This window comes from Chinchilla lanigera, unplaced genomic scaffold, assembly GCF_000276665.1.
Source record: "Chinchilla lanigera isolate Chin_1 unplaced genomic scaffold, ChiLan1.0 scaffold00059, whole genome shotgun sequence".
Classification (NCBI taxonomy): Eukaryota; Metazoa; Chordata; class Mammalia; order Rodentia; family Chinchillidae; genus Chinchilla; species Chinchilla lanigera.
The window spans coordinates 3,589,909-3,603,882 of record NW_004955460.1 but is presented as its reverse complement, the minus strand read 5'-3'; the positions used below and the strand labels follow the sequence as shown (position 1 = coordinate 3,603,882).

The window sequence follows — 13,974 nt, the reverse complement described above, 5'->3', positions numbered from 1 at the left end:
GAACTCTACCAAAAAATACAAAGAGTGTGCAATGAAAATCCCTTTACCTAGATTCAGTTATTAATATTTGGATATATTTGTGCTATCACTATATATAAACATTTTCCGTAAAGTGGTTGAATATTGTCTTGTGGAAGTGATACTTCTTTTATCAATATTCCATCCTGCATTTGTAGAAACTAGAACTTTACTCCACATCAGTATTGGACTCTTGTAAAACTTAAGAAATTTTACATTGTGCTAGTTGGCACTCGATATTCAGCTTTCCCTAATATTTCAGTAATCCTTTAAAGACTTCAGTAATTAAAAAAAAAAATTCATGGCATGTTTCTTCAGCCTTTAAACTGCTCTTTGCAGAGGGCTTGTATAAGGTAGACGTGTTTTGAAGCATCCCAGTGAGCTGTTCGGTAGAAGATCCCACAGTGTAGATTTAATTGCTGTCTTGTGATCAGAATTAGATTAACTTTGTTTTCAGGGCAAGAATACTACTTTCATGGTCAAGTGTGTTTCTATTGTATTACATCAAGAGGAATGTAATATATTATTTCTATTATTGGTGCTGCTAATTTTAAATCATTTGGTTTAGTTGGTCCTTATGAAAGAATTCTGGTAAAACTTTATCAGTTTTAGTTGATAATTAAATTTTTCAAATCAAAGGTTTAAAGAGTGTATAGATAGTCTACTTTTCAGTAGATTTCAGATCTCTTTGATCTTGAACTTCTGCTCCTGCAGGTTTTATTCTACTGTAATATAAATTACCCTATCATGCTTCTTTAAACAAGGGTATTAATATAAATGGAAATTCAGTTTTCAAACATTTCCTGTGACTGTAGTAATAGCATATTTTATGAATAGTACATATTTCAGTTAATAAAAAAGTGAAACAGTAAGTTTTGTTGGAAATGCAATCAAATGATAGGGCTGACATTTTTTCCCACAAGTAGTTTGCATGCTTATTTTAATATTCCTTATTTAAAAATGAGACATACCTTCACATTCATTGTACTTTTATTTCAGTTACTTTTAAGTACTGTGGACTGAGTCCAACGGTACATGCAGCATGTGCTTTACCACTGAACTATTTTCCTAGCCCTGCCATTTATTTTGCAAGAAACCTTGTAAATAAGCATTTGAGAGTGGAAGGAGTTTTGTCACAGTTAATCCCTTTGAATTCTTTCCACATTCTGTACCAGAAATTTCTTTTTTTATATCAGAAATGATTTCAACAACTTTTCATATGTCAACTTAAAACTCTTCGGTTTTCTTGATATTAAAGAATTAGAAACCTTGATGATTTCCTAAAGAATTTATCTAGTCATTAATCATTTTTTTCCCAGTGGCTTTTCCAATGCTTCTTAAAATGACTTCTTGTGATACTTGTAGTTTTCTCTTATAAACTCTACAATTGTTGTCAAACAGATCACATAAAAAAGACTTAATTTTTATTAGAGCACACCTGCCTGCATTTTTTCCATTAAAAACAAAAATGCACATTTGGAGCTAGGTGGTGCACACCTGTAATCGTAGCACTCGGAAGGCTGAGGCAGGAGGACTTCCAAGAGTTTGAGGCCAGCCTGGGCTACAAAGTGAGCTCAAGGCCAGCCTGAACTGCATAGTGAGACCCTGTCTCAAAAAAAAAAAAAAGTGCACATTAGCAGATCCTTCTGTAAAGCAGTAACATTTTATAGATTTCATCCTGTTAGATACATAAGTAAAGCAGTTAGGTCAAGATTACAGTGACATTGAGTCAGGGTGTAAGTAACATTTGGGGTGTAGCTCAGTGGTATAACCCTTGCCTTGAAGATGCGAAGCCATGGCGTCAATTCCCAACACCTCTTTAAAAATCACAACCAAGGGCTGGGGGTTTAGCTCACTGGCAAAGCGCCTACCTGGCAAGCGCAAGGTCGTGAGTTCGGTTCCCGGTACCGGAGAAAAACCAAAAAAAAAAAAAAAAAAACCTAAAAATCACAACCAAACAAATGGAAACTAACAAAAAAAAAAAAAACCTAACCAAACAGAAACATTTAAATTAAAAGCTATTTAAATAACATATAACAGGGCTGGGGATATAGCTCAGCAGCACAAGTTCCTGCCTGGCAAGCTTAAAGTCCTGAGTTTGGTTCCCAGTACCTACCTACCTACCTACCTACCTACATAAATAAATAAATAAATAAATAAATAAAAAAAACAAAGAAACACAAAGATCTTATCGTTTTGTAGTAAGTTATAAAAATATGTCACTTTCAAGGTAAGGAACATGCAGACAGGATGTTCCTTTGGAAAATGTGTCAAGTTCTTCTGATCAATTTTTTTAAAACATCAAATGACAGTGGAATACTAAGTATCAGAACTAGCTTCATTAAATGTATTAAATGTCTGTCAAATTCTCTGATATATTTAAGGAAGAAAGAAAGTGTATATAGCTAAAAAGTGAATTAGACTGGAAAGTAGCCTGTAGTTTTTATGTTAACTGCAGTATGAGAAACCCTAAACAGTTCACAAAGTGAAATGTGATCATTTGTCATTGGAATAAATATTTTATGATACAGTTTGATGGAAAACAGGTTTAAGTTACCTTATTGAGTAATGACAATGACATTAAACATGAATACAGCACCTACTGTGTGAGAAGCATTGTCCACATGCTTACATGTTAACTTATTTTACCTCTACCTCTGTGAGAGGATAGCATTGTTAACTTGTTTTATTGTATTATTTTGTTTTTTTGAGGCAGTCTGTCTTTGTAGTTAAAGCAGTTTTTGAACTGACTAGCGAGGCCACACTGGCCTCAAACTCGCAGCAATCCTCTTGTCTCAACTTCCTGGGTACTGAGATTACAGGTGTGTGCCACACCTCCCAGCCTTCCATTTAAAAGATAAGGAATCCACTTGAGGCATGGGAGTCAATTTACTTGCCTAACAAGACACAGCATTAAGTGGCTGAGCTGGTGTTTGAACCTGGAAGGAAGCACATCAGTTTTGGTCGTCTGGAAAACATTCCTGGTCTCTAAAAAGAATCAGCACCACTAAGCTGTTCTGTATTAATTACGTGTAGGGTAGTGTTTTACTTTTTAGAGATGAGTATTGAGGTAATCCATAAAGAATCTCTTCAACCTGCTATTATGGGAGGCAACCAAAGCCCTTTTTATGACTCTCTTTGCTCTCCTCTCATGATGCTTTCCCACAAGATCACTGCATTTCTTGGCCATCGGGATGAAAGAAGTAAAATCGTTTCCTTTACCCTGCTCTGTAATCTGATTTCAAAGTATGCCAGTAGAGCCTAACTCACACATCATACAAAGCACAGGCACGTACACAGAAAGGAATGTCTTTGGAGGGTTTATGATGCCTTAAAGCTTCCCAATATCAATATTTCAAATTGTCCCTTTGTTTGTCACTCCAGGAGGTTTATACACGCTGAGGCAATGCACCATAGTAAGATGGCTAAGAGGTACGCTTTTGTTTTGTTTTCAGACCTCAGGTGCATAGATTGGTTTAATCATAATCCTCGTGTCACTCATCATTGGTCCATGCATGGCTCTCTTTTATTTATTTTAGTTACGTTAAATAATGGTAATAAGCAGCCATGAACCTATCAACCAAAAGCTGGAACCTTGAAAATACCCTACTTTAATCATATAACCCTCCTGTCACCCACCCATCACCTTACCCTTTCTCCACTTAAGGTAACCATCATCCCCTTATTTTGTTTTAATTTTTGGTATATACTTTCTTGTTGCCATCTGTACATACTTTCATACAAACCTATATTTTAAAAATTTTAGTTTTTAATTTTATAAAAGAGTGTCATACCAGTATGTTTGTAATCTTTTGGAAATGGCCTTTTAAAACTAATATTATATTGCTGAGAGTCAATCATAATGTTGCATATGCCTTTATAACAGGAAGGAACAATAATTGTGAAAGAGGAGGTATGAAAGAACTTGAATATGCAAGCCATTCTCAAAGTTCAGTCTTAGAAAAGAAAACATGTGGATATAGAAATTCCCTTAAACCACTTACAGGTGTACCCTCTGGAAAGTCTCAAGGATGTGTACCCTTCAAGGTAAACATCCAGGTTGAGAACTTGGGGTATATATCATCAGGTGGGGTTGCTTAAAGGAGTTTATAGGTATTCTGGGCAAGTTGATTAACCTTTGCAAGCCTCAGTGTTTAAAATAGATACACAAGAATCTATAGGGTGTTTTTTTATTAGAGTATGAAGAAAACATTAAAAAATCAAATATTTCTTTCTTTACGCAAAAGTCATTCTGTAGTATTACTACTTTTGTGCAATTACACTAAGGTAGAATTGTTCCAGAATTGTGGGTGACTTTTACAGTTAACTAGTATTGAGAACTTTGTTAGTAATTGATGAGCCTCTCTGTGCCTGGAGTACCTATGTTTGAAACTCACCTGTTCCTTCAATTTAATGCCAGGGCATTTGGTTATAGAAGCAAATTAAGAGGTTACTAAAAAATAAAAAGTTTTAGTATAAGGTTTTTCACAAATTGTTCTAGCTTTTACTCCTTTATTGTTCGTGTATCTAGTTTCTGCCTCCTTCTTCCTGTTGAATGTATGGTGTATTTAATAAGAAATGCCATTAAAAGGTTGCACCAAGGATGATGCTAGCCTACTTTAATGAATATATATTTGTCATTCATAATTTTGATAAGGATCATTTATCAGTTTTTCAGAAGCCAAAGAAAAGATAGTTCATCTGCAAGGGTAAAGCTAAAGAAGGTGGGCCTTTCAGGGTGATTTTTATTGGAGTTTTGCGGAGTTTGTGTATGAAGTCTTCAGCAGTGAATTGGGGGACAGTGATGGTTCTGGCGCTACATTGTAACTTTAGCATATTTTTGTTAAATGCCATTCACAACTCTGTACTTAAAAATTTTTTCAGCCTTCCTTTATGGCAAGATTGTCATGAGTTGTGGAGTAAAAAGCGAAGAAGACAGAAACAGATGGGCATGACTGATGATGTTTCCACAATTAAGGCTCCCAGAAAGGAATTATCTCTGGGTTTGGACGACAGCAGAACCAATACACCACAAGGTGTGCTGCCAGCTACACAGCTGAAATCTCAGGGCAACTCGAATGTAGCACCTGGTCAGTAATGCTTCTCTGGGTTGGTTCTCTTCACGTTGTCTCGTGGCTAATGTTGATTATATTGCTCTACTGCTAAAGAATCTTGTGTCTGAAAGATGAAAGTTAGGGTTCATTCATGGAACTTGATATTTCTTTATTATCTATTATTATTTCTTTATTATTATTTATTATTTATAGAAGATGCATTGCTAATGGCACTCAATTTTAAGCAGTTTCCAGGTAAGATAATTTTGAAAGATGCATCAGATTATCTATAATTGGTGACTGGTCAGATTTTCTTTTTCCTTTTTTCCCCTAGTGCAGGAGTCACTGCATCATTTACTAATACTATTCTTGGGGAGGCTCAGTACTTGGTCTGTGGATGCTTAAGGAATAATAATAAGAAGATAGGAAAGAGTCAGAAAGCATCATGGAAGCTCTTCCATGCCATTTATAATGTCCTCAGGTCACTCTTAATGATATTTCCCCTGCTGTATCAGAATTTCAAAGATTGGAATCTGGTATTTGTGCCAGAAATAAAATATGATAAAAAAATTTTATTATATTGTTATTTTGGTAAACGTTAGCTTCTTTTCTGACGCAAATAAGAGTGATCTTTTCTATGAGAAGTTAGTCTCTTCAGTGTTACCAGAAATGTTAAAGTCATCTCATTTATTTAATGACTTAAAAAAAGTGAAATCCACTTCATTTTGCCTAAGGAACTCAGAAACATCTTCAGTTTCACTTTAGAATTTTGTGAAGACAAACATAGATATAAAATGTGAGCGTGTGTATGAATGGGTGTGAGAGCAAAGGTGCTGGTGTATTAAACCTGAAAAATGCACTCACACATATTAGGAGATAAGTAAATGTTGATCAGTAAGATGATTAAAACAGACCTATGGATGAGATTGAAGTTCTGGTGATTGCGTATAAATATAGAGTAGATTAGCTGAGAAAGATTACTATTAATGCTATAATAAGCTTATGCTTGACCTTCGCTAGACTACATATTTAAAATACCTCAGATGTTTAAAAAAATGAAAGCAGTTTTATTCAGAAGTACTGTTAGGGCTAACAGGTTACATGTTCAGGATGCTTTTTACCTTACAGATATGTAAAAATTGGACAAAGGCAAAAGAGAATATACGTTTTCTTAATTTGTATTTACATGTTTTACATACCATCTACCACTAAAAGAGGTTTTGAAATGGCAGTAACAGAAAATTTGTATGGTGTGGTCAGTTGTCCCAGGTAATCGTTGTCATTTTTAGCAAGACTATCAGGAGACAGGAGTAAAGCTAATAGGGGGTTACTAGGTATTTTACTCTATTTCTGTGATAGTATTATACGTGATAAAAGATGAAGTGCCCTTTCTGGGCTCATTTAGTGACTTCTTTTACCTTCTGACTTGGTGGAGAGTTTTGGTTTTTTCTTCTTTTTTTTTTCCTTTACCACTTCCCTTTCTGTTCTCTTGTCTAAGACTCTCCATTAAAAGTTAGAACCTCCACCATCAGTGTCCTTAAATAAAATATCCCCATGCAGAACAGAGATTTTAGTTAAAGAATATTTTCCTGCGGTCATATGAAGACACTTCTGCTAGTAGAGAAATAAAAAGAAAAATGAGGAAAAGCTCCTCTTGATATACAGTAAAGAATGTGGTTCTTTATTGCACATCCTAAGAGCTTGGAAAAGTTTGTTTTGAATTAACCGAAAAATTATATTAAGTAATAAAAATATCTCAAATATATAAATATAAAAATACAGCAATATGAATAGCATTAATGTATTCAGCTTTAGAGTTCTCTTGTTAGTCTTTCATCTTTGTTACAGGAATTGCTTGTCATGACTTATCATTCACTGTATATAATAGTATTGAGCATGGCTGGTATATATGATTCAGATAAGCTTGCATAAAAACCAGTACTAACCATTCCGAGCTAAAGTGAAAGTTGGAAAAACAGCTGAGTCTGTTTTACTGGCCAGTTAATCCTGTCGTATATACATAGGTTTCTATAGGCCTTCGTAACACACCCATAGTAACTTTAAAAATTCAAATAAAAACACAGATACTATGCTCGCTTCAGCAGCATGTATCCTGAAACACAGATACCACAGTCTGTAAAACATTGTTAATTTATTGCAAAGGGTACGTGTCTTTTAGTTTAGAGAATCAGTAAGGTATAGAAAAGAGGTCAGATTCTGGAATTAGAGCTCACATCGCATCTCTGCCACTTACAGAATGGGAGACCGTGGGCAAGTTGTTTGTTTAGGTCCGCTACTTCTTCAGTGAAATGAGGCTAAAAATAGAGGCTGCCTTGTAAGTTGGTTGTAAAGAATAAAAGATACAAAATCCTTAGTAGTACGACACTCTGTTAGCTATCATCATCATCATCATTCATTTCCATTTCATAAGATGATGTTTCCTGGTTAGATCTGTAGTGTGTGGGTTCTGGTAATGGTTTTGAGTTTCCTTTTGAAATATTGACCCCTAAAGATAACCCGTCCAAAATTAACTGCAGTTTCTTTTCATCTTGATTGACATTGCAGTTTCACCTTAAATGTCATGACAGTGAACTTCACTTAAGTAGCCTTTTCAGTGTTTTCTAAAACGCTCTCAAATGTACATTTTAATATGGTAACTTTTAGTCATTTTGGAGGGTGGGAAAACCTGTGAATTGTGGCAGTTCTAATTAATACAAATTTTGTCTTTAGTAATAACAGGCCCTGGACAGCAGTTAAACCACAGTGAATTGGCAATTCTTCTAAACCTACTACAATCTAAAACAAGTATTAATATGGCTGATTTTGTCCAAGTGTTGAACATTAAGGTTAACTCTGAGACTCAACAGCAACTAAATAAAATAAACCTTCCTGCTGGAATTTTGGCAACAGGTGAAAAACAGACAGATCCATCCACACCACAACAGGAGTCTTCGAAACCACTGGGAGGAATTCAGCCTTCTTCTCAGACTGTCCAACCTAAAGTGGAGACTGATGCTGCCCAGGCGGCCGTGCAGAGTGCATTTGCAGTTCTCTTGACTCAGTTAATAAAGGCTCAGCAGTCAAAGCAGAAAGATGTGCTAGTAGAAGAGAGGGAAAATGGTTCCGGACATGATGCATCATTACAACTCAGGCCACCTCCAGAACCTAGCACGCCGGTGTCGGGTAAGTGTGTGGGTCCTGGGCTTCTCATAGGACTGGATTCATGCTCCTTTTCTCTTCACTGGTATTGTTAAGCCATGTCCTGAAAATACTCAGGTCACTGGTATTAGGTTGGTTTCCTACTTTGTTTAGTCCCAGGCATGGATTCTTTAACACTTTATCCATATGTGATATAGATTATTATGAATGCTATATTTTTTTCTAAGACATACCCTTATGGTTAAGAAATAAGCTTTTTTTTTTTTTTGGTTTTTCTCCGGTACCGGGAACCGAACTCATGACCTTGCGCTTGCCAGGCAGACGCTTTGCCAAAGAAATAAGCTTTTATTCCAAATACAAAGGGATTATTGACGTACATACAATGTATATGGAGACTTGTGTACCTCGAGCAATAAATAGGGATATATGAATTAACTTTGAAACTAAAGATAGTAAAATGTTTCGGGTAGCAGATAACGTTAGCACTTGCAGAAATTTTCCCTTTTCATTTAATGTTTTTGTAGAAATGAAACATCTAATCATCTTTAGGACCATTCCATAGGCAACACTATTTTCAGTATTTAGTTTTCTGTGGTAGCTTTTGACTTTTTTGCTATTTTTCACTCAGGGCAAGATGACCTCATCCAGCACCAAGATAGGAGGAGATTGGAGCTAACACCAGAACCAGAGCGACCTCGGATTTTGCCTCCTGATCAACGACCTCCTGAGCCTCCTGAACCACCGCCTGTCACCGAGGAAGACCTGGATTATCGGACAGAAAACCAGCATGTACCCACTACGAGTTCTTCATTAAGTGACCCTCATGCTGGAGTGAAAGCAGCCCTGTTACAGTTGCTTGCTCAGCATCAGCCCCAGGATGAACCCAAACGCGAAGGTGGTATTGATTATCCAGCAGGAGACACTTACGTGCCCACTTCAGACTACAAGGACAGCTTTGGATCATCGTCTTTCTCCTCTGCTCCTTATGTTAGCAATGATGGTCTAGGAAGTAGTTCTGCTGCACCATTGGAACGACGTAGCTTCATTGGAAACTCAGATATTCAGTCTTTGGATAACTACAGTACTGCTTCATCTCATTCTGGTGGTCCACCTCAGCCTTCTGCCTTTCCTGAGTCATTTCCGAGTTCCGTAGCTGGATATGGAGACATTTACCTCAATGCTGGTCCCATGTTGTTCAGTGGAGACAAGGACCACAGATTTGAATACAGCCATGGCCCTATTGCAGTCCTGGCAAATAGCAGTGACCCTTCTACAGGGCCAGAGAGTACTCATCCTTTGCCAGCAAAGATGCACAACTATAACTATGGTGGTAATTTACAGGAAAATCCTGGCGGCCCAAGCCTCATGCATGGGCAGACCTGGACTTCCCCTGCTCAAGGCCCTGGATATTCACAAGGATACAGGGGGCACATCAGCACATCAGCCGGCAGAGGTCGAGGCAGAGGGTTACCATATTGAGTATCTGTTTTTCCTCAGGCACATCATTTTTATCTGGAAAGACTTTCTAGCTGCAATTTAAGGCAGCAATCCAAGAGACTTGAATAATATTAATTCAACAACAGCTTTATTTTTATGTGGAAAAGGGTCTTGCATACAATAGTTTAAAAAAAAAGAAAAAAAACCTTTGCTTAAATTCATGCTGTTCTTAAAATTAGATCTATTGATTGTACATCTTCACAAATTCTAGTTAACAATTTTATTTTGTATTCTTGCAGTTTTAAGTGGATGCTAATCTTAGGGACATAGGCTTTTTATGGCCCTCTTGCAGATCTTCTGAACTATGCACATTTGTGCTTTTTTTGTACGTTTGGACCAACTTTTATGTAACAAACAAACACCCCTTCCCTGCCCCCCTCCAGTTTTACAACAATCAGAAAGGGCACTGATTTATTTGGTATTTTTCTTTTTACAAAGCTACCTTTAGTCAAAGGTCACTGTCAGTCCTTGCACCTGCTTCAGTGTTATTGTGAAAGGTGTACTTTGTGCTCATTTCAGAAAATAAAACACAACCTTTCTCTTGATGCTACAGTTTTATAAAAAAAAATGGTCAACGTTATTTTTGTTTTGTTTTACAGATTACCATAGCCTAGCAAAATGCATTCAAATGAAATAGTGGGTTTTATATATGAAAAATAAGGGTGGGGTGGGGAGGGCTAAGTAAGTGCCTTAACGGGTAAGCTTAAGGTCTGAAAAAGCAGTTTACACCCATTTGTCTTTTAAAGGGAATCAATGCATTGTACAAGAGGAAGAAGGCTCCGAAGTTTTTAGGGGCTGCCTGTTCAGTTCCTGTTAGGTCCATTCCCTCTGCCTGTTAGACCTTCTCCTGTTCTGCCTGTCTCTGGGCTGTGTTAACTTTCGCTGTCGCCTTCTCCTCTTAGGGAAGTGAAAGCAAAGAAAGGGAGTAGAACTGTACTCAGTACCTTCTGTCACTTCTGAGAAGTTCTAAAAAGTTTTGTCATTTAATGGTTGAAAGTAGTAGCTACCTGCGAATTGTAGAGTAGTGTTTTCTTTCAGGCTGCCACATTGTCTCTGTTTCCATTTGGAGGACAGGAGTTGAGAAGCAAGGATTAATAACAGATTTTACATAAATTAGTTCAACTTCATGGGAGGAGGGGTGGCAAACACAGTATTTAAGGTTTTCAGTTGCCATTTCAAGAAAAAGTCAACTTGTTAACTAGAAGCATTGCCTAGATTGAATTTATTGAAAGAAGCAAAAAGAAAATAGAGAAAACTTTTTCACTTCCCCTCATCTTTATAAAGTTTATTATGGCTTCTGCCACACTTAGAGTGACATTAGTTCATCTTAACATATTTTTTTCTTTCATTAAAAGTAACAAAAGAAATTGGAATAACCCTTATTTAAACGGTAATATTGTCAAGTTTTTGTGCACATGTATGCACACATACAATATAATATTCTGGAAAGGAACCAAAGTTAAGTACCCATCATCACTAAATGGAAACATAGGCTCTGGAAATGTAAAGTTGTACCAGTTAACCATTTAGCTTTAACTGTTCTGGTAACTTATTTTTTTATTGGAGTCTTAAACTGGAACAGCTGTTACAGAATGAAAATTGCTCCAGGTCTAAAAACCAATGAAGCCCATGCTCTCTGTTTTTCTGATTTGTGAACCTGCACTTCAGGACAGGATATGGAAAACATTGCCGTTTGGTAACAGTAAGAATATGTTAAGAAGCATAAGTTACCATTTTACTAGTATAAAATGAGTTGATGTTAGTTGGCCATTTTATTTTTTGATGTAATGTTTTGTTTGGGGGAGAAAGAAATGAATGGAAGAAAAATTATTTTGTTTTTATTTGAATACTAACAACTTATAATAAAACTACAAGAAGTGAAGACATATTTTGAAATTTAGCAAAATAGCTACAGTATTCAAGTCTCTGAAATTTTAATATGGTGAGTCTTAGAGCTTTAGACTTTCTTATAAGTGACAGTATCTAAGTTATTCTTAATAGTCACACTTGATAATTCTGCTGACCATAAGCAGCTAACCTAAATTTAAAGATATTTATGTGACATGAATAGCCTGTGTTTTAAAAATTAAATATTTTATATAAAAGTGAACTGTGTTTGGATAGTTTTTCTAATTAAGCACTTACGTATTTATGTTGGGAGAGTGGGAAGACAGGGAAATTGTTGGCTTTGGAATGAAAAATTTGAACTATACCTTCTATCCTAAAGAGAGCACTGCTTGTGAGCCATACTAATATGTACCACTTAGAAGAAAAGAATGTTGCCTGGTAAACCATACTACAGTACTAAGAGTCCATCAGTTGTAAAATAATCCTCGATTCAAAGGTATTAAATAAAAGAATGTGTCATAATTGATGAAATACGGTAGTAAAAAAAATCTTAACACAGCCCTCTATAATATTTAACTAATTCAGTGAATTTGGGTTAATAAAAAGTGGGAAATCACTAATTATTTCGCTTATAATAACTACAGTAGTCACTATTTTTTAGTGAAATCTGAAGAACATAAAATACTTAAGTTCTTTGGGAAAGAAGCAGGTAAGTCAGATTGCAAGGAAGAAGATAAAAATAGAAAAGATTGATCTATATAAAGAAAACACTTTTCTCCCATATGAAATTCCATTTTGTATTTCCTGACACAGCAAGTTCTCATGCATGCAACTGAGTGTGGTTCCCAAATCTTCAATCCATTATCTGTTGGGGATTTGAAATTTTAAACTACTCGTTCTAGAGAGGTTACCTTAAAATAATTTGTGAAATGTGAATTACTTTAGCTGTAATTCAGCATTTCATTGCTGTCAGCAACTATATATTCAGTGCCTACTATGTGCCAGGTACTATTGTCCTTTGGATACATCCATAAACAGGAATGGTGTTAAATGGTTGTTCTAGTAGGCTGAAAGCAAAGTTGTAAAAGTGTCTGGAGAAGCTAGTTACGGTATCTACTACTCCCAGATATATGTAAGTTATACTTAAGTGTATATAAGAATGGAAATTTGAGTGTCTGTAAAATTTTAAATTGAAACTTGAATAGGGAAATAAAGTTCTGGGAAAAAGAAAAACTGAAGTTCAGTGATGAAGAACTTTTAAGTTGAATTTGGCCCATCTGTGATAGGCTGATTTGTAAGAAATACCAAGATTACTCAAGAAAAAGAAATGGATTAAATGCTTCCAAACTCATACAACTGGTACTTGTGAGTTAAGATTTTGGTGTATTTGCTGTAAGCTCAATCCAGTTTTGATTTGTTTTAGCCCTAGGCTTAAATAAAGCTGAAATACAAATTTCGCGTACATGTCTACTGATTTCCCTTGGATAATGGTTTTGGTGTTTTGAAAGTCTGAACAGGATGTACCAATAACAAAAAAGTACAATATGGTCTCCTCACTATGCAACTAAGAGAGATGAGGCTTAGAGGGCTCACAGGACCTTTTTTAGGACAAATGGATTGCCATTGCATTAAATGCCTGACCAGTGTTGTCATAAATTACTAAATTTAGAATACTGGACTGATAGTTTAACGCTTGTAGCTTTTAAAAAAGCTCACTTAAAGCAAGCTTCTTTTAATTCAGAAAAATGAAATACAGAAAAGTTAATTAGAAGCATGTAGGGACTGTTTATTTCACATATGGTTATTTTTCTGTGGTACTGGAAATTCAGCTGCCCTTTTAAATGTTTAAAATTTGGAGATAAGGTCTCACTAAATTGGCTGTGTTGGCTTTAAACAATCCTTTCTTCTCTCCTTCACTTCTCTTCCTTCCATCCTGGGATTGAACCCGGGGTACTCTGCCACAGCTACATTTTCAGGCCATTAATTTTTATTTGCCGGGAGCATCACCCAGACTTGCCCAGTGTTGGCCCCAGACTTCTGATCATCCTGCCTCTGCCTCAGCTTGCCTACTAGCTGAGATCACTCTGTCCAGCTTTGGATAGTGTTTTTAAAAAGAACTTCCTGGGTCTGGAGGCGTGGCTTAGTGGTACAGCACTCAGCAAGCTCAAGGCCTTGCCTTAGGCTCCATCCGTAGCACACCCGCCTACCCCACACCCACACCCACACTCCCAAAGTTTTCTTTAGGACTACGATTAATTACATACTGGAGAACTAGCTAAAACAAAAACTTCCATAGAAATGGGCTTTCTAGTTACACAAGGGGGTACCAGCGGGCTTGCATAGATAAGTTTGCTTTTCAGTCTTTTGAGAGTTTATATTTTACAGTGGCTTTCTAGTG

The 13,974-nt window shown here is 36.3% G+C and overlaps 1 protein-coding gene across 1 annotated transcript in view; it reads left to right on the top strand.

Annotated features, from left to right (window-relative positions):
• Positions 1-13,029, top strand: part of Cdk13 (cyclin-dependent kinase 13) — a gene marked incomplete at its 5' end in the record, with an annotated part of 110,295 nt that extends 97,266 nt beyond the window's left edge. Inside the window, 3 exon segments of the mRNA XM_013521155.1 lie at positions 4,903-5,108; positions 7,803-8,255; positions 8,860-13,029. Of these exon segments, the coding sequence (XP_013376609.1) occupies positions 4,903-5,108; positions 7,803-8,255; positions 8,860-9,710 (1,510 nt within the window).
• Between the last annotated feature and the right edge of the window lie 945 nt (positions 13,030-13,974).